General features: G+C 43.9%; 1 protein-coding gene across 1 annotated transcript in view; it reads right to left on the minus strand.

Moving 5' to 3' along the window:
• ipo9 (importin 9) overlaps positions 1-26,954 on the minus strand; it is a 47,410-nt gene that overhangs the window by 2,407 nt on the left and 18,049 nt on the right. Inside the window, exons 10-23 of the mRNA XM_033042665.1 lie at positions 26,352-26,503; positions 25,327-25,425; positions 22,135-22,241; positions 20,711-20,850; positions 19,492-19,651; positions 12,416-12,642; positions 11,797-11,945; positions 11,577-11,705; positions 10,989-11,264; positions 9,716-9,882; positions 6,906-7,039; positions 5,084-5,206; positions 4,799-4,927; positions 2,009-2,085 (exon numbers count right to left, since the gene is read on the minus strand). Of these exons, the coding sequence (XP_032898556.1) occupies positions 2,009-2,085; positions 4,799-4,927; positions 5,084-5,206; positions 6,906-7,039; positions 9,716-9,882; positions 10,989-11,264; positions 11,577-11,705; positions 11,797-11,945; positions 12,416-12,642; positions 19,492-19,651; positions 20,711-20,850; positions 22,135-22,241; positions 25,327-25,425; positions 26,352-26,503 (2,069 nt within the window). The remainder of the gene's footprint in view (positions 1-2,008; positions 2,086-4,798; positions 4,928-5,083; positions 5,207-6,905; positions 7,040-9,715; positions 9,883-10,988; positions 11,265-11,576; positions 11,706-11,796; positions 11,946-12,415; positions 12,643-19,491; positions 19,652-20,710; positions 20,851-22,134; positions 22,242-25,326; positions 25,426-26,351; positions 26,504-26,954) is intronic.

The raw sequence follows: 26,954 nt of genomic DNA on the forward strand, positions 1-26,954 counted from the left end.
GATAAGTGCAAGGGATTGCATTTTCGGAGGACAAAGCAGGGATCGACCTTCACAGTGAATAGTGGGGCCCTAGGGAGTATTGTTGAGCAGAGGAATCTAGTATGGGTACATAGTTCCCTGCAAGTGGCACCACAGATAGATAGGGTGGGCAAGAATGCTTTTGGTGCACTGGCCTTCATCAGTCAGGGTATTGAGTATAGAAGGTGGGACATTATGTTATAGTTGTACACAACATTGGTGAGTCCGCATTTGGAGCAGGGTGTCCCTGCTATAGGAAGGATATCATTAAGCTCGAAAGAGCGCAGAGAACATTTACGAGGATGTTGCCAGGACTTGAGGGGCTGTACCATAGGGAACGGTTGGGCAGGCTAGGACTTTATTCTCTGGAGCGCAGGATCAAATGGAGGTGTATAAAATCATGAGGGGAATAAACCGAATGCAGTCTTTTACAAGGGTAGGATAATCAAGATCCAGAAGACACAGTTTAAGGTGAGATTTAATAGGAACCAGAGGAGCAATATTTTCACTCAGAAGTTGGTTGGTAAATGGAATGCACTGCCAGAGGATGTAGTTGCGGCAGGTACCATAACAGTTAAAAGATACTTGGACAGGCACATAGATAGAAAAGGTTTAGAGGAATGTTGGTCATACACAGGCAAATGGGACTAGCTTACATGGGACATCTTCAACGGCATGGACGAGTTGGTGTGGAAGGCCCGTTTCCGAACAGTCTGGCACAACTTTAAAGGAGATCTCCGCACTAGGTCTAGCAGCAGACAAGGCTGCAACAACTACAAACACTTACTGCTGAAATAAAAATGCTGGAAATCTGAAATAAAAAGGGACAATGCTGGAAATACACGGGACATCAGGCTATATCCGTGTAAACAGAAAGAGTTAACATTTCAGGTCCCAGGCCTATTGTCTGAACAAAGTACTTTCCAATCTTAGACCCAACATGAAAACCCTTTCTCTTTTCACAGACAATGCCCATGCGCTGAGTATTAAGTATTTACCTATGCAGGAGAATCCAATCAAATGACCAGTGTCAGTTAGTCCAGCAATTCTCCAACACTGATTCCTCTGGAGAACAAGAGGTAGTGATTCATAAGATCTCAGCAGGGAGGACAAATGTCACACCAGCTCTAGAGCACATGGGAGCCGAAGGGCAGAGGGATCAGAAGAGATGAGAAGGGCAGAGAGTTACCGAGAAAACCAAGCACATTGGTTGCATACAACCCCTTTCAGTACTACCATTACCATTACCAATCTTGGGAATGCATCCTGAGGACTCTGCAAGATACCAGTGAATTGTAAATGCAGATATTGGTCACTAAACACAGTGCCATGTCTTTATTTCCATTTACATTGAAGGGCTGAGATTGTTCCCAACTCCTTCACTAAAACATTTGATAATCATTTTCATTCTTTGTACATGTTCAGTCACCAGGCTTCTCCATTGTTATATCCCCTCCTTCCGTTTTATGCTGAAGATAGACATAAAAAGCTGGAGAAACTCAGTGGGGCAGGCAGCATCTCTGGAGAGAAGGAATGGGTGACGTTTCTGGTCGAGACCCTTCTTCAGACCGTTTTATGCTGTTTACCATTTACAATTATATAACTCTCTCTCTCTCTCTCTGACACTTCTTGAACATAGGCACACTTGTCTCCTTGGGGCATAAAAATTAAATATTTGTTCAGACACCTTGGCTGACATTTTAACCAGTAGCAGATTTTGCCAGTTTACTTCCATTATCTACCGACAGGCACCGCTCCAGAATACTGATTTCCCCAATGATTGTCAGTCATACTTGCCAGATTTGGCTCTGCTAGCCTCATTATTGTGGCTCCAGTCAACGGAAAACTCCTTAAATTTCAAGAGCTTCCTCCACGTGAGAAATTGTAATTTGAAAAAATCTAGTCTGCTAATTACTGTGGAATAACATTTCATTAATGTCTGCTGGGCAAATATCAAAATTAACATTCACTGTCAAACATTTAAAATTACCTGCAAATCAACTTGATACAAGGGATCCTTCAGCGTGTCTGGGTCATCTTCACCATCATCATCGTAATAATCATCATCTGTTAAAAGCAGACTATTAGTAACTGAACCCAAGTTCAGATAGTTTGAGAACACAGCGCAACTCTGTAAATCTGGCATGCTCAGGACTTTAGAAGTAGCAAATCAACAGACTTCCTGGACTATTGAATGTTGTTTTTTAAAATTAATATTTCAATATCTTTTCAGTTCACTTTAAGTTGTAATGCAGTTGGGGGATAAATCTTCCAATGAACACAGCGAGAGGGGTGGGGTGGAGGGGTGTGGGAGGACAGAGCCCTGGCGGCATGGGGAGAGCTCCAGGAAGAGGGCGAGAGCCCCATGGGAAAGGGAGGCCAAACAATCAGGATTTCCAAACGGTCCAAAAGCAGATTATTGACGTTTTACGAGCATCAATCATTATGAAAATCGCCTAACAAATGTAACCATTAAATAAAATCCACCATTTTTTAACAATCCTGTCTGAAGGAAGCTTTTATCAAATACGTACGTCCATTTTAATTTATTTGAAGCAATCTAAATAAATGCATATTTGTGAAAATGGGAAGTTTGCTTGATTAGTTTCTTGATTAGTACACGTATCAAGGGTTGGGGAAGAAGGCAGGAGAATGGGGTTAGGAGGGAGATAGATCAGCCATGATTGAATGGCAGAGAAGACTTGATGGGCTGAATGGCCTAATTCTACTCCTATTACTTATGACCGTGACTGGAAATAGACTGGATCAGTCCAAGATTGTCTGGTAACAATGAAAATGTTCAGCTATATGAAAACTACAATGCAGTATCTGTACCAGATAATTTAAAAAAACAGGCAGATATACAAGGTACAGGCCTGAGGTAAATGAGAGGTAACAGAATCCAAAGTGGTCAGGATCATAAGAGCCAAAGAGGTCAAGTCAAGCCAAGTCAAGTTTATTCGTCACATACACATACGAGATGTGCAGTGAAATGAAAAGTGGCTATGCTCGCGGACTTTGTGCAAAAAGACAAACAAACAACCAAACAAACTACAAACATAATCACATATTCTTTTGCATATTAAATATTGTGGGCAGAAGGGAAAAGGGAAAAAAACAGCAATTAAAAAAAAAGCAGTAGCGTGGTACAGTAAAAGTTAGTCCCTGGTGAGATAGGAGTTTACAGTCCTAATGGCCTCTGGGAAGAAACTCCTTCTCAACCTCTCCGTTCTCACAACATTGCAACGGAGGCGTTTGCCTGACCTTAGCAGCTGGAACAGTCCGTTGCAGGGGTGGAAGGGGTCTCCCATGATTTTATTGGCTCTGGAGTATACACACACTGAACTTTTTTTCTCTCTCTCTCTCTCTCTCGTTCATCATTATTTACAGTGTACTATGTTTACATATTCTGTTGTGCTACAGTAAGAATGTAATTGTTCTGTCTGGGACATATGACAATAAAACACCTTTGACTCTTGATCATTTCAAAGGTATCAAAGGTCAAAGGTATTTTATTAGTCACATTCACATACACCCAGGTGTAGTGAAGTGAAATGCTTTTTGCCATTTTGCAGCACACAAAAAAAGAATACAGACATAACACCAATGAGAGTCTTAAACACATAGAACATCCCCCACAATGGCTCCCACCATGAGGGAAGGCACAAAGTCCAGTCCCCAACCCCAGTTCACCCATAGTCGGGCCTATTGAGGCCTCCACAGTTGCCTCTACGGAGGCACGATGTTCCTGGCCGTTCTTGCCGGGTGATGTTGCTCCGGCGTCGGGAGAGTCCTCCCAGCGGCCTGGGAACGCTGGAACGACCGCTTCCGCACTGGAGGCCGCGGCTTCCAAAGCCAACAAGGCTGCGCCGGTTGGAGCTCCACAACTGGCGATCTCATCTAGAGATCCCAGGCTCCCGATGGTAAGTTCAGCGCCGCCGCCCGCAGCTGGTCGCTCCACAGTCCCGCAGCTCCGTGATGTTTTACCCGGCGGTCTCAGCTCACCGGAGCTCCAGCGCGGCGACCCAGGCAAGGCATCGCCCGCTCCGCGATAGCGCTCCAGCGCTGTGCCGCCGCCGAAGACGAGGTTCTGGGCGGTCCCCCGACAGGAAACGCCGCTCCAGGCCCGCTGGTAGGCCGCGAGGACGGGTCGAAGCTGCAGCTCGGAGAAAAGCTGCCTCTCCGACCAGGTAGGGACCCTGAAAGGTAGTTTCTCCCTCCCCCCCCCACATAAAAAAAGTCTAGACCTCCAAACAAACCTCTTAACTAACTAAAATAAAAAATAAAAAGATGAAGAGACAGACAGCTGCTGGTTGGGCAGCCGTGCACAGGACAGCGCCCCCTAGGCAACACAGGACAGCGCCCCCTTTCCTTCCTGTGTCTAAGTTCTACCCATATAGCCTCACTGGATGAGCCCCACAAGAATATCCTCTACAATCAAAAAGCAACGTCCTCCTCTTATTTTACCTGCATGATGTTCCCTCTAGTGGAAGAATCTAAATCCAGGTGGTTAGTATTTAAAAATAAGGCTTCACCCATTTGAACCCTTTTGCTTTCTTTGGAATTCTCTTCTCAAACAGAGATGTAAACAGTCTTGTGCAGAAATAAAGTTGGGAATGTGGAGTTGAGGTAATGACCAGATCAGCGTGACTTTGTTGACTGGTGGAACAGACGGGCCAAATATCATTGATTTACTGTAGAATACATAAGTAAAACACGAACTATTCAATAACAAAACTCGATGATTCAAAAATGAGTGGAAATTATTAGAGCCTCTTACCACATCTAATGCTTCCCCCTGTATTGAGCAGATCTGATAACAACTGTCCGGCTAGTCCTTCATCATCATCATCTTCATCATCTTCATCATCATTGTCACCTTGGTCCTCCCACATGTCGTTTGTTTCATCTAAATATGCAAGATAAAGAGCCATCAGCCTCCAGGGTATAGCTGAAAGATGAGGTAACATGACAGTGCGGAAGGATATCCAAGTTGTTAAATTGATGGCGGTGGGCCAGAGAGGGGGAATGGAAATGGAGGAGACGACAATTATGTCCAAATTACCTTGATTCCATTCAGCTGTATTGGATTGCCTGGAGATATTTGCTTCCATTACACTGGAGAGTTCACCGATCACCAACTTGAAGAGTTTAACTAGTAGAGGAATATTTGTCCATCGTTCCGGATCTATTGAATCCAACAGAACATGTAAAATGAACATTATGCTGAGTAGAACTTGGAACACAATTTGAGGTGCAAGAAAGAATACCATTGGAAGAAAATTTAAAAAAAATTATAAAATTCCTTGCTTTAAACTGCATTTGGGTCTCATTGGTATATACAAGGACCCCAGGAACAAGAACAGATTTACTAACAAACTGAATGTCGAACAACCACACTCCCAGCCCAAAGAGCTTCTACTTACTTCTTCCCAATCCTTGCGCGAAGATAGTCCTCAAACTCATCTCCTCTTTTTCATTAATCATGAAGCCACAGCACTATGAAAGAGCCAACTAGCTAGTGGCTCCCACTATTGTTTTGACACTGTCCAAATAATGTTGGAAGATGAACCTCTGCCCCAGTCTGAGGTCCATAATGCTCTGGAGCAGGTTTTCATCAAGGATCTCTCTGTACCTTGCTCCCAGTTCTTGCCGCTGAAAAACATCCCCACTGCATGATGCCATACTTCACTGTAGGCATGCTATTGCCAGGTGATGAGCGGTGCCTGGTTTTCTCCTGACGTGACGCTTTGCATTCAGGCCAAAGAGTTCAATCTTGGTTTCATCAGACCAGAGAATCTTGTTTCTCATGGTCTGAGAGTCCTTTAGGTGCCTTTTGACAAACTCCAAGCGTGCTGTCATGTGGCCAGACGGAGTGGCTTCCGTCTGGCCCCTCTGCCATAAAGGCCGGATTGGTGGAGTGCTCCAGATATAGTTGTCCTTCTGGAAGGTTCTCTCATTTCCACAGAGGATCTCTGGAGCTCTGTCAGAGTGACCATAGGGTTCTTAGTCACCTCCCTGACCAAGGCCCTTCTCCCCAATTGCTCAGTTTGGCTGAGCGGCCAGCTCTATGAAGAGTCTTGGTGGTTCCAAAGTTCTTCCATTTAGGAATAACGGAGGCCAATGTTCGGGACCTGCAATGCTGCAGAAATTGTTTTATACCCTTCCCCAGATCTGTGTCTCGACACGATCCTGTCTTGGGAGGTCTACAGACAATTCCTTTGTCTTCATGGCTTGGTTTTTGCTCTGTCAACTGTGGAATCTTATATAGACAGGTGTGTGCCTTTTCAAATCATGTCCAATCAATTAAATTTACCACTGGTGGACTCCAATCAAGTTGTAGAAACATCTCAAAAATAATCAATGGAAACAGGATGAACCCAAGTTCAATTTTGAGAGTCATAGCAAAGGGTCTGAATACTTATGTAAATGTGAAATTTCAGTTATTTCTTTTTAATGACTTTGCAAACATTTCTAAACACCTGTTTTCGCATCTTCATTCTGGGTATTACGTGTAGATTGATGATAAAAAAAATGAATTTAATCCATTTTAAAATAAGGCTGTAACGTAACAAAATGTGGAAAAAGTGAAGGGGTCTGAATACTTTCTGAATGCACTTTACATCCCTTTTGTTCATGGGCACTTAAGAGGAAAATGTTTCACACTATGTATCTTATCAATGTCCTCTGTCTTTTGTATATCTGTCAGAGTCTCAGGCACCTTCACTCAAACAAATAAACCCAGTCTATCCGATCTCCTCAAGAGAAACCCCAGACAACACCCTAGCAAATCTCCTCTGCATCTCCTCCAGTGTTGTTAATAAAGAGATAAACTGTAAAAGCTGGTTTGTGGCCTTCAAAACCAGGTTGAATTCGGAGGTTCTTACTTTTTGCTGCTTTGGAACGAGTTCGTATTCCCTCATCAGCATTGAACACTTCTTCCCCTTTCACCATGATATCTTGTAGTCGCTTGTCATCTGTGTTAATACCATGTTGCAGGAGCTTGCACATTGCTACAGTGCTGTGGAGTAAACAGAATCAGGTTCATGATCAACTTTGAAACATGGTGTTACAGCCAATCAAGGATAATATGACGCGGCAAAAATCCTAATACATGATTTCCTCTGACTGGTCCTGGTTAACGATTGGACTGGGGTTCCATTTCAGGAACACTGGTTGCAACCATTTGCAGGTTAAATACGATGAGCATCTCTCGTTATTGATTGGCAAACGATCCTACACTATACAGTAATAAGATCTCCACACTCTACCATTTAACACTTCCAGATCAGATACAAGTTCTTGCCTAACCCCTTTCGATCAGTTATATCCCCACTATTTCACCCTTGATGAAGGACCCCGATCCTAAATGTCAGATTTAATTCTCCAGTTTCTTAGAAGACTCCTCTGCTCCCTTTAGGCATGTACTTTTAGGCCCATTCGCTACTTTTTATTATTAATACATTAACACTACTCTCTCTGTCTCAATCCATTTCTCTTTTCATCTCTGCCCTTTGTCGAACCATCTGCCTATCACCCCGCCTCCCCACCTCTATTCAGCCATCGCTCACCGGGCCTCATCCTATCCCCACGTCTCGTCCAACTTTCTTCCCCCCCCTCTTTCCCCCACACCACAATCAGTCGGAAGAAGGGTCCTGCCACAAAATATCACCAACCCGTGTACTCCAGAGATGCTGCCTCACCCAACACGGTGTTTCTTTATTTATAAGAAAACACTTGTTTTTATTGCGTTTTTTCATCTTTCTTCATTAATCAGGAAAACCTTTACATTCTTTACCACGTTATAATAATAATAATAATAAATTTTATTTATGGACGCATTTCAAGAGTCTCAAGGACACCTTACAAAAATTTAGCAGGTAGAGGAAAAACATGTAAGGGGAATGAAATAAATAGTAGAGACATGACTAGTACACAAAGTAAAGACAGAATTCAATACAAAACACAATATGAGGCAATTAATGCACAGATGAAAAGGGAGGGGGACGTGGGGCTAAGGATAGGCAGAGGTGAAGAGATGGGTCTTGAGGCGGGACTGGAAGATGGTGAGGGACACGGAATTGCGGATCAGTTGGGGGAGGGAGTTCCAGAGCCTGGGAGCTGCCCTGGAGAAGGCTTTGTCCCCAAAACTGCGGAGGTTGGACGTGGATAGAGAGGAGACCGGCTGTTGTGGATCTGAGAGACCGTGAGGGTTGGTAGGGGGAAGAGGAGGTCAGTGAGATATGGGGGGGCCAGATGGTGGAGGGCTTTGTAGGTGAGGATCAGGATTTTGTAGTTGATCCGGTGGGAGATGGGAAGCCAGTGAAGTTGTTTGAGGACTGGAGTGATGTGATGCCAGGATTTGGTGTGGGTGATGAGTCGGGCGGCTGCGTTCTGGACCAGTTGGAGTCGGTTGATGTAGGTGGAGCTGATGGCAAGGAGAAGTGAGTTGCAGTAGTCCAGTCGGGAGGAGATGAAGGCATGGATGAGTCTTTCAGCAGCCGGAGGTGTGAGAGAGTGTCTGAGTTTGGCGATGTTGCGGAGATGAAAGAAGGAGGTTTTAATGACATGGCGGATGTGAGGCTCAAGGGAGAGGGTGGAATCAAAGATCACGCCAAGGTTGCGGGCCTGGGGAGATGGGGAGACAGTGGTGCCGTCGATGGTGAGAGTGGGGTAATTGATTTTGCTGAGTGTGGCTTTGGAGCCTATGAGGAGGAATTCTGTCTTATCGCTGTTGAGTTTGAGGAAATTATGTTGCATCCAGGTTTTTATAGCTGACAAACAGGAGTTGATATGGGAGAGGGGGGGGGTTGTGGGGGGATTTGGTGCCGAGGTAGATCTGGGTGTCATCAGCGTAACAGTGGAAGTCCAGGTTGAAGTGGCGGAGTATCTGACCAAGGGGGAGGATGTAGATGATGAAGAGGAGTTATAGGAATGCAATCTTCTCTATACTGACATCCACTGACGTTTTCACATTAACCAATAGTTACCTTTCCTGCTGATTCACTTGGGCCAACCCCATATACAACTCGCTGAAATTAAATTCATCAGCAGTTGAATATTTTCAGATATGGTCTCATCCTAGCTACAGTAATTCTACTGGAATTCTGTTTGCAAAAGCTCTTCCATTAATACCTCTTCCATCTTTATTTCCCAAAACAAGATGAGGATAGTTTCCTTCCCTATCAGGCTGGAAATGGAATAAAGTTCTTATACACATTTCATGACTGCTTTCTCATCTTGCCCTCTTTACTGTTACCATCCCAGCCTACTTTAAGAGATCTAGCCCATCATTACCAGAAAACTGAAGTTCTGAAACTGTTGCCCAGAAATATCCTCCCCGCCTTTCCACCAATTGGTGGCCTAATGTACGCCCAATAGGCATAACATTCCCTTTTGTTTCTTTACACAACCATAGAGTCAATGGCCTTTGAAGCCTCAATTGCATCATTTCTTTCTAGGGCTACAATTTTGTTGATCATGACAGATGCCAGGCTTTCTTTCTTTATTTCCAAGAGTTCTTGCTGTTGAAGCACGTAAAGTACCCGTTTCTTTACTAATTGGAGTTTGTCTCCATTATTGTCACTCTTGCATCAACACTGCCTCTGCACACTTCCCCAAAACATCAAGACATAGCTACCTCCCAAAGGTCAGCTGTATTTGCCCAAGCTATCCATAAGCAGAACTGATAGCACACCTGACTTTGCCCTCGTACTGTCCATAGAAGAGAGGTTGCCGGCTAGTCCACTCTGACATAACGAACTCCAGTGCAGGTTTGCCAGTGGGTCCAGGCAGACTGCAGAGAAACTCCAGCAGAGGCTCCAACTGATTGTGAACAAGTTGGGCAAACACCATAATCAGAGACTAGAGAAAGAAGAACAATGAGCATCTTCATTGAAGGGTATGGAGAGAACAAATATGAACACAACACAGGAGTAGGTCTTGTATTTCCCCTAATGTTAAAAATATTATACCCAATCCACCATCTCAACTCCACTTTCACACTAGTTTAGTTTAGAGACAAAGCGCGTAAACAGGCCCTTCGGCCCACCAGGTCCGCACCAACCAGCGATCCCCGCACATTAACACTATCCTACACACACACACACACACACACACACACACACACACGATAATTTTTACATTTACCAAGCCAATTAACCTACAAACCTGTACATCTTTGAAATGTGGGAGGAAACCGAAGATCTCAGGGAAAACCCACGCAGGTCACGGGTAGAACATACAAACTCCGTACAGACGGTACCCGTAGTCGGGATCGAACCAGTCTCCGGCGCTGCAAGCGCTGTAAGGCAGCAACTCTACCGCTGCGCCACCGTGCCACTAGTGTTTCACAATTTCCTTGTTAACCAAAAAGCCATTATAATGTCATAAGGAATAGGAGTAGAATTAGGCCATTCAGCCCATCAAGTCTACTGCACCATTCAATCATGGCTGATCTATCTCTCCCTCCTAATCTCATTCTCCTGCCTTCTCCCTATAAACTCAGATTATTTTAATCTTGTAAACACTGTTGATATCACAACACTCTGTAGTGAAAGCACCAGAAATTTACAGCTCTAAGTGAAGAGATTACTCTATCTCCTAGTGAAGTGCTCTAACCCACATCCTCAGATTTATCTACCTCTGCCGTAAAAATAGTCAAAGTCGGCTTCTATTTTTGTTTGATTAAGAGTGTTCCAAAGCCGGAGCCTCAAGGAAAGAAGTCTGTTCCATGACCACTTATTTTCATTCACGCCAACTGCAGAAATATACACCACCGCATCGTGTCCTTCACATATCCTGTGCATGTCTTTGCATGCATCACATATTCACTCAGATAAACCTTTGCACTCTTCAGCCTCCTGAGCCACACCACCCTTCCAATGTGCATCACCCTCCCATCGCGCGTCTATCCCCCGCCCCACCTCAAAAACATACTTTATCAAATCTTTTAGAGTTCCTGATCTCACCTGCATTACACTGAGTGTCTCTGCTTGCTGCATTTTGCTGAGAATTGCTCGCAGTATCTGGTCGAGGTTCTCTCCCAACTGTGACCCAGCCTTTGTGATGAGAGTGGAAACCAGCCGCCCCACAAATGCTGCAGTATACTCCGAGGTGCGGGGGTCTAGTAGTTGGCTAACCACTTGCATGACATACCAGAGCCCATTATGACCCTGCTCATCGTGCCACTGTGCTATTTGCTCCATTGCCACAGCCACATAGGCCCGCAGACACTCGCCACCATTCTGTAAAAGAACAGGGTTCAGATTTAGACGGGCAGATTCCACCAGGAAGCATATACAAAATTAACTAACAGTGAATATATTATAGGAGCATGTAATCGCATATCAAATCTACACTAAGTTTACCCTGCATAAATCTTAAACCTACTCTCACTGCATCACCCTACGTATACAACCTTAAACCTCTCCACCCTCCCCATTGCTCCAGTTCAAACCCAAATTAATGCTAATGCTCGAGATTTTATGTTTTGATTCAATTGTAAATCACCTCCACCGCCAAAGTGCATAACCCTAAATTAATGTCAAACTGTCTACCTGCATGGTTGCGTTGTCATCCGTGTGCAGGGTACATTGAGCCACAACGGGGAATGCCTGACAGATCAGCACCTCTGACAGCGGCAGCTTGGTGTTTCGCACTACAGTTGTCAGTATGTCAATAGCAGTCTGCAAGTGGTCAGAAAAACTAATTTCAATCCAAGTTCACTTGCATTGAGCATTCAATCAACACAATAATAAATTTGTGTGGACTACTCACTGCACAGAGTCCTGAGGGTATTTTATCAGATGGAGCGTGCATGATGCTAACAAGAGTTGGAATTAACCTCATCTGCATGGGACCTTGACAATCTTCGATCTGCGCAAGCTCTTTGAAAATATCTTGTGCCAGAGATGCGACCACTGGATCTGGATATTCGAAGTAAACAAGTGCAATTAAAGAAGAGAATCACTCATATGCACCTTGCAAATGAATTCTGGTTAAATCTGTTAATGGGCCAACTGACAGTGAAACAACAGAATATTATTGCCAGCACTGGCTATGCAAAACATTTGGAAATATTTATTCATAGACTACATACATTTCAGTGGTTACGGTTCACTCGCCGCACCAAATGTGTTCGATATAGAATTCATATCTTTCCAACACAATGCAACTGAGGAATTCACACAAAAAATAATCACCTCCCATCCAGTTCCTAGGGGTTCAACTCCTCCTACTTCAACTTTATTTTGAAGATGGATTTTAATAGGCTTCATATTAACATGAACACAAAATTGAATTTTCCATGCTGAAAGTCTGAAATCTTAATCCACTACCAGTCCAATAACAGATAGATTTAGTTACATAAGATTGGATTTGACTTTGACCTACATACCATTACTGTACTTGAGGAAGATTGCGATGGTAAGAGGACAGATTTTATTTTCCACACTGATAGTGAAGGCAGGATCCACGGTGCAAACAACACACAACGTCTCCATGACCAGGGTGAGCACCTCGGAACTGAACTGAGTAGCAAGTTGAATCAAACCATCCAGGATGCTGGGTAGGAAGGGCTGTAGTACTCGTGTACAATCTGAGATTTTTAACTGGTCACAATACCTGTGGGAAAGGAAAGACAGACATATTAGACTATATTGCTACATTTATTTGCTTAACAATAGACTGCTTACATAACAAGTTTACATAACACTGGAGATCAGTACGTTAAGTATGCATCAATTAAAAACTAATTCCACCCATTACTCAGAACCTGACTGCTCAAATATGCATAATAAAGTACACAATAATGAAACTACAGAAGAAATGTTAGGAATCTAAGGATTCTGTTTCCATGTTAACTGAGCACTTAACACATCGTTGGGATGGTCATGTCCAATTCACCAACTTAATTATTTTTTTGATGCACTGACTGAAATGAAGCATTGGGAAGCATCTGTGGGTGTTTAAGAAAGAACTGCAGATGCTGGAAAAATTAAAGGTAGACAAAAATGCTGGAGAAACTCAGTGGGTGAGGCAGCATCTATTGAGCGAAGGAATAGGTGAAATTTCGGGTCGAGACCCTTCTCCAGACTGAAGAACGGTCTCGACCCAAAACGTCACCTATTCCTTCGCTCCATAGATGCTGCCTCACCCACTGAGTTCCTCCAGCATCTGTGGATGTTGGTCAATGATAAAAAATCATAAAATATTATCAGCAAAAAGAAGAGGAAGTAACCAGTGACTTGGGTTGGAAGTCGGTTAAAGTCAGAAGACAAAGCAAAGGTATAAAGCAAATATATTCTGGGATGAAAATATACTCTGAGATGCGATCTTGAGAAAACTACTCTGGGATCTCACTTTTTTTTAAGGCTTATTAAAGGCGTAAAGGAGATTGTAAACAAAAATAGAGGTAAAAACTCTTCAATCGTTATGTGCTTTATTGATGCTTCCAAAGCCTTTGACCGTGTTAATCACAGAAAGCTGTTTGGTAAAATGAGTCAAAGAGGGGTGCCTGAATACATTGTTAGAATTCTGGCCTACTGGTATGCCCACCAGACGATGCAAATAAAATGGGGCAATAGGGTCTCAGCCCCATTTGGGGTTAGCAATGGTGTTAGACAAGGGGGAATTTTGTCCCCAGTCCTTTTTAATCTATATATTGATGATCTGTCTAAACAATTGAAAGCCTGTAACACTGGGTGCGTGATTGGTAATATTTTAGTGAACCATATTATATATGCAGATGATCTTGTGGTCTTTAGTCCATCTAGCGCTGGTCTCCAGCAGCTCCTTACTATATGTTCCGTGTATGGTGTGGAACATGACATTAAATATAATGTTAGTAAGAGTGCTGTTATGGTTTGTAGAACCAAAGAGGATAAATGCCTAAAATATCCTGTTTTTAAATTGTCTGACAACAATCTTAGTGTCTGTAATAAGATAAAATATCTAGGGCATATTATTACAGAACAAATGACAGATGATGAGGATATTTATAGGCAACGACGCATGCTGTATGTACAGGCAAATATCCTCTTGCATAAATTTGGTGCATGTGCAGATGTGGTGAAGATGTCGCTATTTAGAGCATACTGCACACCTCTCTACACTGCGCACCTGTGGTCGAACTATTTAAAGACAAGTATGCAGAGACTAGGTGGCATATAACGATGCCATGAGAACACTGCTAAGGCAACCTAGATGGTGTAGTGCCAGTAATATGTTTGTGGCTGCAGGAGTCAGTACTTTAGAAGCTATCCTAAGACACCACATGTATAAATTCATTTGCAGGATAAATGACTCTAAAAATGTGCTTATTGTGGCCTTGACAAACATAAGGGTTAGCACTACACGCTACGAATCCCAGTTGTGGAAACACTGGTATCGTTGTCTCGTTGTAGGACATTGATCATCTTTTATTGCCATAGAGGGAGTGCAGAGAAGGTTCACCAGACTGATTCCTGGGATGTCAGGACTGTCTTATGAAGAAAGACTGGATAGACTTGGTTTATACTCTCTAGAATTTAGGAGATTGAGAGGGGATCTTATAGAAACTTACAAAATTCTTAAGGGGTTGGACAGGCTAGATGCAGGAAGATTGCTCCCGATGTTGGGGAAGTCCAGGACAAGGGGTCACAGCTTAAGGATAAGGGGGAAATCCTTTAAAACCGAGATGAGAAGAACTTTTTTCACACAGAGAGTGGTGAATCTCTGGAACTCCCTGCCACAGAGGGTAGTCGAGGCCAGTTCATTGGCTATATTTAAGAGGGAGTTAGATGTGGCCCTTGTGGCTAAGGGGATCAGAGGGTATGGAGAGAAGGCAGGTACGGGATACTGAGTTGGATGATCAGCCATGATCATATTGAATGGCGGTGCAGGCTCGAAGGGCCGAATGGCCTACTCCTGCACCTAATTTCTATGTTTCTGTTTCTAATCTGGATTTTTAACTTAAGTATTGTGGGTTTTTGTTAAATATAAATTATGATGTTTTTATGTGATATACCATGATTTTATATTTATTTATATTTGATATGCAATGCATTTTTAATGTAATGTTGCCCCTTGTCTGGACCTTGAGTCCGTAATAAAGTTTATTATTATTATTATTATTATATATATGCTGAATAAAATATGCTTTGACAAGATATCAAGAGATAAAGAGCACAATGAGCAAGTTTATGCACAGACTCCGTAGTAGTAAAAAAAACTCAAGGGGTTGAAAGCTCTCTTCCCATAAATATTTTGAAAATGAAAAAAAGAATTCAAAAAATGATTTACAATAATCAAAATGGAGCAATAGGACATGGACCTAAAAGAAGTTTAATTTTAGCGATAGTACAACCTTATGAAATAAACAGTGGACCCTTCAAGTCCATTTTGCCATTTAATAAGATCACCATTAGCACAACTTTAACTCTATATTTTCATTGGTATCCTTCCAACCGTGCCTTTCTTACGAAAAATCTGTGTACCATGTCCTTAAAATATTCAAATTGCTTCCACTGTTCTTTGAGGAAGTGTCTTGAAGATTCACAATCGAGGTGAAATTTTATGGCTGATCCTGTGTTTTTAAATGGTGACCCCCTAATGTTAGATTCTCCCAAAACAGCAAGCATCCTCTCCATATCTCGTTCAAAAGGGAACTGCAGATGCTGGAATATCGAAGGTACACAAAATTGCTGGGGAAACTCAGCGGGTGCAGCAGCATCTATGGAGCGAAGGAAATAGGCGACGTTTCGGGCCGAAACCCTTCTTCAGACTGATAGGGGGTGGGGAAAGAAAGAAGGACAAAGGGAGGAGGAGGAGGAGCCCGAGGGCGGGCGGATGGGAGGGTGGGAGGAGACAGCTAGAGGGTGAAGGAAGGGGAGGAGACAGCACGGGCTAGCCAAATTGGGAGAATTCAATGTTGATGCCATAGGGACGCAAGGACCCCAGACGGAATATGAGGTGCTGTTCCTCCAATTTCCGCTGTTGCTCACTCTGGCAATGGAGGAGACCCAGGACAGAGAGGTCGGATTGGGAATGGGAGGGGGAGTTGAAGTGCTGAGCCACCGGGAGGTCAGGTAGGTTATTGCGGACTGAGCGGAGATGTTCGGCGAAGCGGTCGCCCAACCTACGCTTGGTCTCACCGATGTAAATCAACTGACATCTAGAGCAGCGGATGCAGTAGATGAGGTTGGAGGAGATACAGGTGAACCTTTGTCGCACCTGGAACGACTGCTTGGGACCTTGAATGGAGTCGAGGGGGGAGGTGAAGGGACAGGTGTTGCATTTCTTGCGGTTGCAACGGAAAGTGCCCGGGGAGGGGGTGGTGCGGGAGGGAAGGGAAGAATTGACGAGGGAGTTGCGGAGGGAGCGGTCTTTGCGGAAGGCAGACATGGGGGGAGATGGGAAGATGTGGCGAGTGGTGGGGTCACGTTGGAGGTGGCGGAGGATTATGTGTTGTATTTGCCGGCTGGTGGGGTGAAAGGTGAGGACCAGAGGGACTCTGCCCTTGTTGCGTGTGCGGGGATGGGGAGAGAGAGCAGTGTTACGGGGTATGGATGAGACCCTGGTGTGAGCCTCATCTATGGTGGCGGAGGGGAATCCCCGTTCCCATGAGAGTTTCAAACCCACTCTCATTCTTCTTAGCACCCTAAGCTGAACCTAACCTGTCCAATGTTTCCTCGTAAGACCATTCCAGATAGAATTCTAATGGACTTCCTACAAATGGCTTTCATTGTGCCTTAAAGAAGATCAGCTCAAGAGTGGGTGCTCAGGTGCAACCCACCAATGCCTTGCATAACTGCAGGATAGGATCTACATGCATTTGAAAGGACAAGGATTGATTAGGGATAACAAACACAAGGTTGTGGGAAATCATGTCTCTCCGATTTGATTGAGATTTTTGAAATGGTGATCAAGAAGATTGATGAGGTTAGTACAGTAGACATTGTCTTTGACAAAGTTCCACATGATAGGCTGATCTTGAAGGTTAAATCACGAGACCGGATACATAATTGGCTTGAAGTAGGAAACTGAGGATGGTGGTAGCGGAATTATAATAAAAGGAACTGCAGATGCTGGTGGGGGGGGGGGGCTTTTTCAGACAGGAGATCTGTAATAATTGGTGTGCACCATGGATCAGTGTTGGGACCACTGTAGTTTGTTATTTATATTAAGGATTTGTACATGAATGTTGGTTGCATAGTAAGCTTGTGGATGTCACTAAAATTGGTGATGTACTGGACAGTGAAGAGAGTTGTCTACAATTACAACAAGATCATGATCAACTGGGCCAATGGGCCGAGGAATGGCACATGGCGTTTAATACAGGTAATTGTGAGGCGCTGGGTTTTTGTTGTACACTCCAGGGCACAGTCCGCAATAAAGCCACCATGCCATTAGCTTTCTTCACTGCCTGCGGTACCTGCATGCTTACTTTCAGTGACTGATGTACAATCACACCCAGGTCTTGTTACACCTCCCCTTTTACCAATCTGACACCATTCAGATAATAATCTGCTTTCCTGTTCTTGCCACCAAAATGGATAACCTCACATTTATCCATATTATAGTGCATCTGCCATGCTTCTGCCCACTCACCCAACCTTCTAAGTCACCCTGCAGCCTCTTAGCATCCTCATCACAGTTTACACTCAGGTTGGTGTCATCGGCAAACTTGGAGGTGTCACATTTAATTCCCTCGTCTAAATCGTTAATGTATTTGGTAATTACTGGGGTCCCAGCACCGAGCCTTGCGGCACCCCACTAGTCCCTGCCTGCCATTCTGAAAAGGGCCTGTTAATTCCTACTCTTTGCTCCCTGTCTGCCAACCAATTCTCTCTCCATGTCAATAACCCATCTCCGATACCATGTGCTCTAATTTTGCACACTAATCTCTTGTGGGGGACCTTGTCAAAGGCTTTTTGAAAGTCCAGATTCACCACCTCCAATGGCTCTCCCTTATCCATTCCACTTGTTACATCCTCAAAAAATTCCAGAAGATTAGTCAAGCATGATTCCCCCTTCATATATTCATGCTGACTTTGACCAAACCTGTCACTGCTCTCCAAATGCGCTGCCATAACATATTTAACAATCAACTCAAGCATCTTCCCCAACTATGTACGGCTAACTCTCTCCCTCCTTTCTTAAAAAGTGGAGTTGCACTGGCTACCCTCCAGTCCACACAAACTGATCCAGAGTTGGGAGATCATTGGAAAATGATCACCAATGCATCCTCGGTTTCTAGGGCCACCTCCTTAAGTACTCTGGGATGCAGACCATCAGGTCCTGGGGATTTATCTGCCTTTAGTCCCAACCGTTTACCTAACACCATTTCCTGACGAATGTGGATTCCCTTCAGTTCCTCCCTTCCCCTAGATCCTCGGTCCCCTAGCATTTCTCGGAGATTGTTTGTGTAGACAGAACCAAAGTACTCGTTTAATTGTTCTGCCATTTCTTTGTTTCACATTATAAATTCACCCGTCTCTGATTGTAAGGGGCCTACATTTGTCTTCACTAATCTTTTCCTTTTTATACATCTAAAAAAGCTTTTAGAGTCAGTTTTTATATTCCCCTCAAGCTTTCTTTCATGCTTCCCCCCCCTTCTTAATTAACCCCTCTGTTCTAAAATTCTACCAATCCACCAGTTTGCTGCTTCCTCTGGCTAATTTATATGCCTTTTCCTTGGATTTAACACTATCTTGATTTCCCTCATTGCCACGGTTGAGCCGCCTTCCCCCTTTTATTTTTTCGCCAGACAGGGATGAACAATTTTTGGAGTTCATCCATGCAGTCTTTAAATCATTGCCATTGCATCTCCACCGTCAACCCTTTAAGTATAATTTCCCCGTCTATCCTAGCCAATTCCCATCTCATATCTTCAAAGTCTCCTTTCTTTAAGTTCAGGTCTCAACTCTCTGAATTCACCGTGTAACTTTCCATCCCAGAGCAGAATTCCACCATATTATGGTCACCATTGCCCAACGGGCTTTGCACAACAAGATAGCTAAACAATCTTTCCTCATTACACAATACCCAGTGTAGAATGGCCTGTCCTCCAGTCAGTTCTTCTACATATTGGTTTAAAAATTTGGAAGGGCAGGTTAATTAAGTGTTTGTGGAGAAGCCTTTTTGGGAATCAAGAACCTGAGAGCATAGTACAAAGTTATGGGGGGGAGAGAACCCCCTTTTCAACACCGAGGTGGCAGGTGTACAGAATGAGCTGCCAAGGAATTAGTTGAGACGTTATAATTACAACATTTAAAAGACATTTGGACAGGTACATGGATATGAAGGGTATATAGAGAGATGAGCTAAACATGGACAAATGGGAAAAGCTTAGATGAGCCATCTTGGTCAGCATGGATGAGTCGGGCTGCAGGGTCCATTTCCGTGCTGTGTGATTGCATGACAACCATGATGCACCTTGGATGGTTAGGTTAAAAGCTCAAAATAAAACAAAACGTCAAGTTTGCAGCTTACCCCCAGATAGCTCGAACAGCCGAGATTCGCACCGATGGTGGCTGGGTCTCATGCAAACCACTCACAGTTGCTTGTAGAAACTGCTGAATCAGCTCAGGGGTCATAACTGTAGTGAATCGACTGGCGGCCCAGAGGGCGCGGCCAAGCAGAAATGGAGATACTGTGAGGGAGAGCAAAGAAGCAAAACAGTGAGTATGCATGAAAGAGAAGGGGTGACCAGAGGAGATGGGGAAAGAGAGGGAGGGAGAAGTTTGAGGTTCTTCATTTACTGTCACCATTACCATTTTCTACACTCTAAAAAAAAAAATCTGAGTAGCAGAATAGGATTCATGGAACTGACTAGACATCAACCATCTCCTAAGCTCCTGCGCTCATTCCCATCAAACAAGTCAGGGCAAACAAAATACATGTTACGCATTCCACCTACACTCTGCAAAAACAGCAAAACGTGCCTTGGCACAATACAGATTACTTCTGCAAGAGAGCCATCTCCACATTGTAATGTAAAATCCAAGGGCACAGAAACTATTTTCTCAACACGTCTCCATTCTACCTGCCTCCCCGAACATCTGGATCTTGACGTAACCTCGAAAGACCTTCGTCATTCACTGTACCACCATACCACCTACATTTTCAACCAAATCATTAACATAGATAATAAACAAAGGACTTAGCACCCATACTTGCGGCAGAGGTTGCCAATTTTAAAATCGGCGATCCACTACCCACCCCTGCCTCCTACCACCGCACCAGTTTTGTATTCCATTTGCTATCTCATCAAAACCACCTACTTCATGTTGCTATGCTTCAGGATAATACTGTTTTTTTCCTTGAACTCTCTAGCTTCCATGCCCTTCTCTGTCCTTTATTGTATTCATCACAGGGCAGAGGTGTTAGTTAATACAGGAAAGAAGCTCTCTTCACACTATCCATAGAATAGTGAGGGAGACAAAAGTAGTGCATTTGCCAGACTTCACATAGGCATTGCATTTAACCTTTATTTATCTAGTAACAGTCAAGTCTTCGACAGGACATTTTGGCTTTTAATTCCCACTTCAACAAGATCCAAATCAATCTTTCCTAAGATACAGAATGAAATTATATGGCCAACTGATGCTGAATATTTCCAACAGACATCAGAAAATGCCAGGCCTAAAATGAATCATTCAGACCATTTCCCATTGCCTGGGTGATCAGGTGACTGCAATCTGAACCATACCTGAAAGGTTGAGGTCAGCAAGAACAACATTGGTGAGGAATCCATGCATGTCAAACTGTATCCGACCGTTCTTCACACTGTCAGCAATGACATTCTTCACAGAACCTAATGCCAGCATACAAGCTTCATGAATTTTCCACCTGTGGTTAAAAAAGAATCAAATTCACTCATGGGTAGGGTTCATCAGAACTCACTCACCAGAGCTACACTCAAAAACCAATAGCTTCCTCCTGCCCATCCAGTGCCAACGCAGGAGAAACAAACCAATACTCACTGCTGACATCTCCTAGCTCACTGTTATAGATCAGGTCTGGGAGAGGATAAGAAATTCAGATTCAATGAGAACTGACAGCTGGCTGATTTCCTTTACTCTGTAAAACCGAAAGAATTGTACTACAAAAGACGGAAAAAAATCCTTCTCCTCCAAACTGTAATGTAAAAATTAGAACACAGTGCTTAGGATCTATGGAAGACACAAAATGCTGGAGTAACTCAGTGGGACAGGCAGCATCTCTGGAGAGAAGGAATGTGTGATGTTTTGGGGTCGAGACCCTTCTTCAGCCGGATGTCACGGGAGTGGGTAGGACAGATAGAAAGTAGTCGGAGACAGTAAGACTGGTGGGAGAACTGGGAAGGGGGATTGGATGGAGAGAGAGGGAAAGCAAGGGCTAATTAGTTAGAGAAGTCAATGTTCATACCGCTGGGGTATAAGCTACCCAAGCAAAATATGAGGTGCTGTTCCCTCAAATTTGCACTGGGCCTCACTCTGACAATGGAGGAGGAGGTGGAGGAGGAGGAGGAGAAGGAGGAGGGTGTGTCTCTGTGTGTGTGTGTGTGTGTGTGTGTGTGTGTGTGTGTGTGTGTGTGTGTGTGTGTGTGTGCGCCTGTTTTTGTGTGCGGTCGGTCGATTCAGCTCGTGATTTCAACGCTGACAGTCAATCCAGCTCGAGGTTTTTCAGGCAAGTGCCCTCGCGCTTGAAGGTTGAAGACACTCTTCTGAATTCGCGGATTAGGTCGCCGCAGTGGGACAGCCCCTTTAAAGTGTTGCGCAACCGGGAGGTCAGATAGACGAGCCTGCGCTTGATCTCACCGATATACAGTTGACGACACCTGGAACAGCGAATACATTAGATGAGGTTGGATGAGGTGCAAGTGAACCTCTGCCTCACCTGAAAAGACTGTCGGGATCCTTGGATGGAGTCGAGGAGGGAGGTAAAGGGACAGGGGAGGGGGTGGTTTGGGTGGGAAAGGACAATCTGTGACTCAAGCAAGCAATGCCAATGTAAAAACCTCAAGTAGAAGTTGTTTAGGCTGAACATTTATTTACCAATAATAATGTGATAATCCACTGATGTTCAGATCTCACCTCATGAAGGCTGGACACCTATATTAGCTGTTGCTTTGGTGACAGACTAATTTCTTACCAGTGAACATTCCCATCACACTTGGCCTGTTCAGCTTCCTGCAAGTGTTTTGTTGCAGCTGCTGCTAAGGCAATGGCACTTTCGTTCTGAAAGTCACTTGCAACAGCCTGGAATGGGAAAATGAGAAACCAGTATTAGCTCTGATAGAAAGCATGGGTTTTCAAGAGAGGAAGTGGGGTGAAAGGAAACCTCAGTGTGTTAGGTACTCATACAGGCTATAAAACAGAACAGTACAGGAACAGGCTCTGCACCCCACAATGTCCGTGCAGAACATGATGCAGAACATAAACAAATCTCCTCCTTCCATGTGATCATTCTCCTCCATGTGATACATTCCCTGCATATCCGGTGCCTATCTAAAAGCCTCTTAAATGCCACTATCGTATTTGTCTCCATCACATTCCAACACCCATCACTCTGCAAAAAAACAACTTGCCCTGCATATCTCCTTTAAACCTTGCCCCATCTCACCTTAAAAGCATACCTAAAGTTTTTGTGAGTTGTCCGTTTTTTAAGTAGTGAACCTTACCACGACGAGGCCGAACGAGACCTTATTGGGACTTCCGCGGCCGATCTGCAGGTCGAATTTAGACCCTGCGGCCGGGGCTCTGGAACACCGGCCTGACCAGAGCAGACGGGTCCATTCCCATAGCGGGCCGGTATCTCGGCCCAATGGTGGCCTGGACACCCTGTTCCGTTGGGACCCCTCTTGGAGGCCTGTGTTGGATGGCAGGTGCACCCGCCCTATTACATTTTTGGCAAATCTTGGGTCAGAGGGGGTCAGCCTGCATGTCGTGCAAGAAAAGTGGCGCCTGACTTGCGGGCGGCTGCCAATCCGACCCTCACCAGGACTTCAAAGGGCAGTCGGTTAACTGGTGCCCGTGCAATAAAAGCTCAAGTTTTGCTGCAAAATTAATTTGCATATACGTTTATAATTTACGTTTCTAGCAGTCCATGGTGCTTTAGAGACATGGGAGGGGTACAATTGATGGGTCATAATAATGGTATCATTGTTATGTGACCTCTATTGGTTCAGCAAAATGGATAATACAGCACGACTCTGGAACCAAAGATGCCGGAAAATGGGTGGCAGACATGTACTTCTATCAGTCTCCTCGGCCTCTAACACTCCAGAGAAAACAATTCAAGTTTATACAACTTCTTATAGCAAATACTCTTTAATCTAGCCAGCATTCTGGTAAACCTCTTCATAACTGTCGTCACCCTTTCCATAAGCTTAACACGTTCCTATAATGTGGAGACCAGAACTGCATATAGTAAATACAGCCTAACCATCATCCAAAAGACTGCAACATCATTTCCTGGTTCCTATACGCAATACTCCAACCGATGAAGACAAGCATATCATATGCCTTATTTACCACTCTACTTTCAAGAGTCCATGGACATGGATCTCAAGATCCCTCTGTACATCAATGCTGATAAGGGTCTTGCCATAAACCGAATACTTCTCGCATTCAAACTCCCAAAGTGCAACACCTCACACTTGCTCGGATTAACCTCCATATGCCACTTCTCTGAACATTTGAGGCGGACATATATTCAGCTGCTTATTTTGGCAGCTTTCCTCATCACCGAACACCACCTCCTTCTTGATCTCAAGCTATTCTAGCATTTACCAATTCCTCACACTGATCTGACCGTCCTTCACCTTGGTGAGTAGATGCAAAGTACTTGTTTAGTATCTCACCTACATCCATCCTCTGACTCCAAGCATTAATGCCCTCCTTTATCCTTTTTAAAACTAGAGATGAAAAGATAACTATTGTGAAAGAGCAGGAATCAGCAGGAAGGAGCTGGAGGTCAGACCTTATTGGGCCTGTCCCACTTAGGCGACTGCAGGAGTCTCTGCGGTCGCCACATGTTGGCAAGTAGTTGCCGGGGAGTCGCCTTCATGGTCGTGAGGAGTTCCCGCATTCTGTGAACTAGTCGCGGCCTCATTATGATCGCCGCAAATTTTTGAACATGTTGAAAAATTAGCGGCGACAAGAATGAAGCCGCCATGGAGAGTAGCGAGAATTCTCATGCCCTAGGTGGGCCGCCAGGAGGTCAAAGGTTCTCGTAGGTTGTAGCCGGTGCTGAACGGTGAATTTCATTGGCTCAATGGAGGAAAAAAACGTAAGCAGTAGACTTTAGAAGCAAGGATAACCGGCCGGTAATGTTAATGTCCGCCAGTCGCCTAAGTGGGACCGGCCCATATCTTTTCTGACCCAGGAACAATTAGAGCAGTGGTATACTACCTAGAGAGCAAATAAATAATTCTGACATTCTGCCGTATACGACCCTGCCTGCCACTCCCATACCTGTAACATTTCATGCTGGATCCAGTGAGAGGTAAAGGAGATAGGATCCAAACCAAAAATAATTGGAGGTGTGAGGTTGAAGCTGGTTGTTAGTTCAGTGACTTATAAATTGTTTTTGTTGGTCGGGCCAGACAATCTAAAGCATCTATTGTGTGAATGCAAGTGCTTCAGACTTCCTGAGAAGAATTTGCTGCCGTCATTCCAAATGCACTGTAATGTTGGTATCTTTGTGGAATCCTGTAGTTACCAACATCCTGCAGGATATCTGGTTAAGGACACTCACAGGTTACACCTGGTGAACATACACTAACTCCATTCATTTTGCCATGTCTGCTTAAGGGGCACTGAGATGTTTAGGGTTGTCAAATTGGCACTTCCACACATAACATTCACACATCATTTAACCATGGAAGATAGTTTCAATTCACCATCTCTTTTTACTTTGATATGGATCACGTCCTGTGTTCATTTAATTCGCAACTACCTTCCAGCATCTGCACAGCTTGCTTAGTATCCATGTTCATCAGGAATAAGACTAACAATCTCCATGATTATGAGAACTGCAGCCTCAGATTCCACTCATTAGTAAACAGGTCACGAGTATCAGTAGGGCATTGGTCACGTTTACCCAAAGGCAAATCTATTATCACAACATGTTAAACAGAGGAACTCCCACAATCCCACACATGGATCATTTCAGCAGATGGGTTTAACTGTGAAATCAACTGTTCAGCGCTTGCAGTGCATTTGACTAGACACCTCTCCATTTAATAACTATGCTGTCAAGATTTTCTCCTCGACAGGCTACAGAAGCATGCTGCATCTGTTACAATAGCAACCTGCATCTGAACATTTTTCCGGACCTCACCAGCAGGAGATCTTGAGCTGAGATTCGCACTGAATACGAAAAAGTGTCATCATCCTCATCCTCCACAAATTGATGTGGGTTTCCCGTCCAGACCTTAATCTACAGAAAAAGAAAACCAGAGGAATGAACAATAGGAAAAGATAAATAAATATCACACACAAAGATCCTAGGACCAAATACTGAACAATGTAGCAAACCCAGGTAAAATACATAATGTTACTCTAGCTCCCAATGCCCCAACCAGTAATTAAAGGCAACGCATGTTCAGTAGTTGTTCACACCCTGCCTTGTACAAATTTTACAACAGGAGCTGCAGTGATGGCCTGTGACATTTTAGAGGAAAGACGAGTGCATATGCTGCTTGGTTGTGGTCAGTCCTATCCTGGAGAGTGGCTGCACACTACGGATACGAAACATCTCAGAGTGCAAAAGTTAGGAACTTGGGCATGGCAATTATTTACATTGGGTGAAACAGGTACAGCTTTAGGTTTCCAATACTGACCTTCATCAGTTAGGGTATTGAGTATAGGAATTGGGACCTTACGTTGCAGTTGTATAAGACACTGGTGAAGCCTCACTTAATCATGGAAGTACTGTATTCAGTTTTGATCATCCTGCACAAGGAAGGATGTCATTAAGCTGGAAAGAGTGTAGAGATTTGCCAGTCACGGGCCAAGTGACTGATCATTTAACTTTCTGAATCAAATCAGTTCCCATAGTGTGACATAATTTGCATTTTGTGATAGCCTGGGTTGCTTCCAAATGATGGCATCTACAGAAAAACAATATTCACTAAAAACGTTATGCTGTCCAAGAAGGGTGTAGAAATAACATTTCAAATTAATTAGGATATGTAAATACCCCCCAAGACGCAATAAAATGAGCAGATGACATATTAAGGCCCACAATATCATTAAGTTGCAACAACATGAGTGATTCTGGAATGGATCTGTGAATGTCTGATATTATCTCGATTCTTAGTGATTATCTAGTTTTAGAGTATGGGACAGAAGGTGAAGTGTCACCTGCTCTTCGGTGATCTGCATATACAAGATGATGTAGTAAATCAACTCAGGCAGGGCCTTCTTCACCGTGTTCTTGAACTTCCTGTTCTCCAGTAGCGTATGCACAAACTCAAAAATATTGAATACCAAGTTCTCAAACCCCAGCACCTCACCTAAGAGAGGGGAAAAAAAGTAATCAACCAATCAACCTGTCCCATCAACATGGTCAGTAACCCAGACAGCAGGGACTCGAAGATGAGAGTCCACAGCTGGAAATACAATTGGCAGCAACAGTACTGTCAACATTGCTACTTATCAGGAGGCAAGATAATATGCATTATTACAAATACTTAATTATGCCCACAAACCTAACCTATTCAACACCACTTCTCATTCATCCCCACTCCTCCAACTCAGTCACTCTTTGCCATTGAAATGAATTTTCTTTGTTCTCATGAATTTACAATTACAGATGATGTTATTCAACAGAGACCAATTTACACAACTGTTCTGTATCGACCTTTATTCTCGTAAACAAAAGCTCTAATTACATTCTCCCAAGTCGAATCAGTAGTAATGAAAGCAAACACAATGCTAGCATTTATTTCAAGAGGGCTTGCATAC

The sequence above is a fragment of the Amblyraja radiata genome, chromosome 24, assembly GCF_010909765.2.
Source record: "Amblyraja radiata isolate CabotCenter1 chromosome 24, sAmbRad1.1.pri, whole genome shotgun sequence".
NCBI lineage: Eukaryota > Metazoa > Chordata > Chondrichthyes > Rajiformes > Rajidae > Amblyraja > Amblyraja radiata.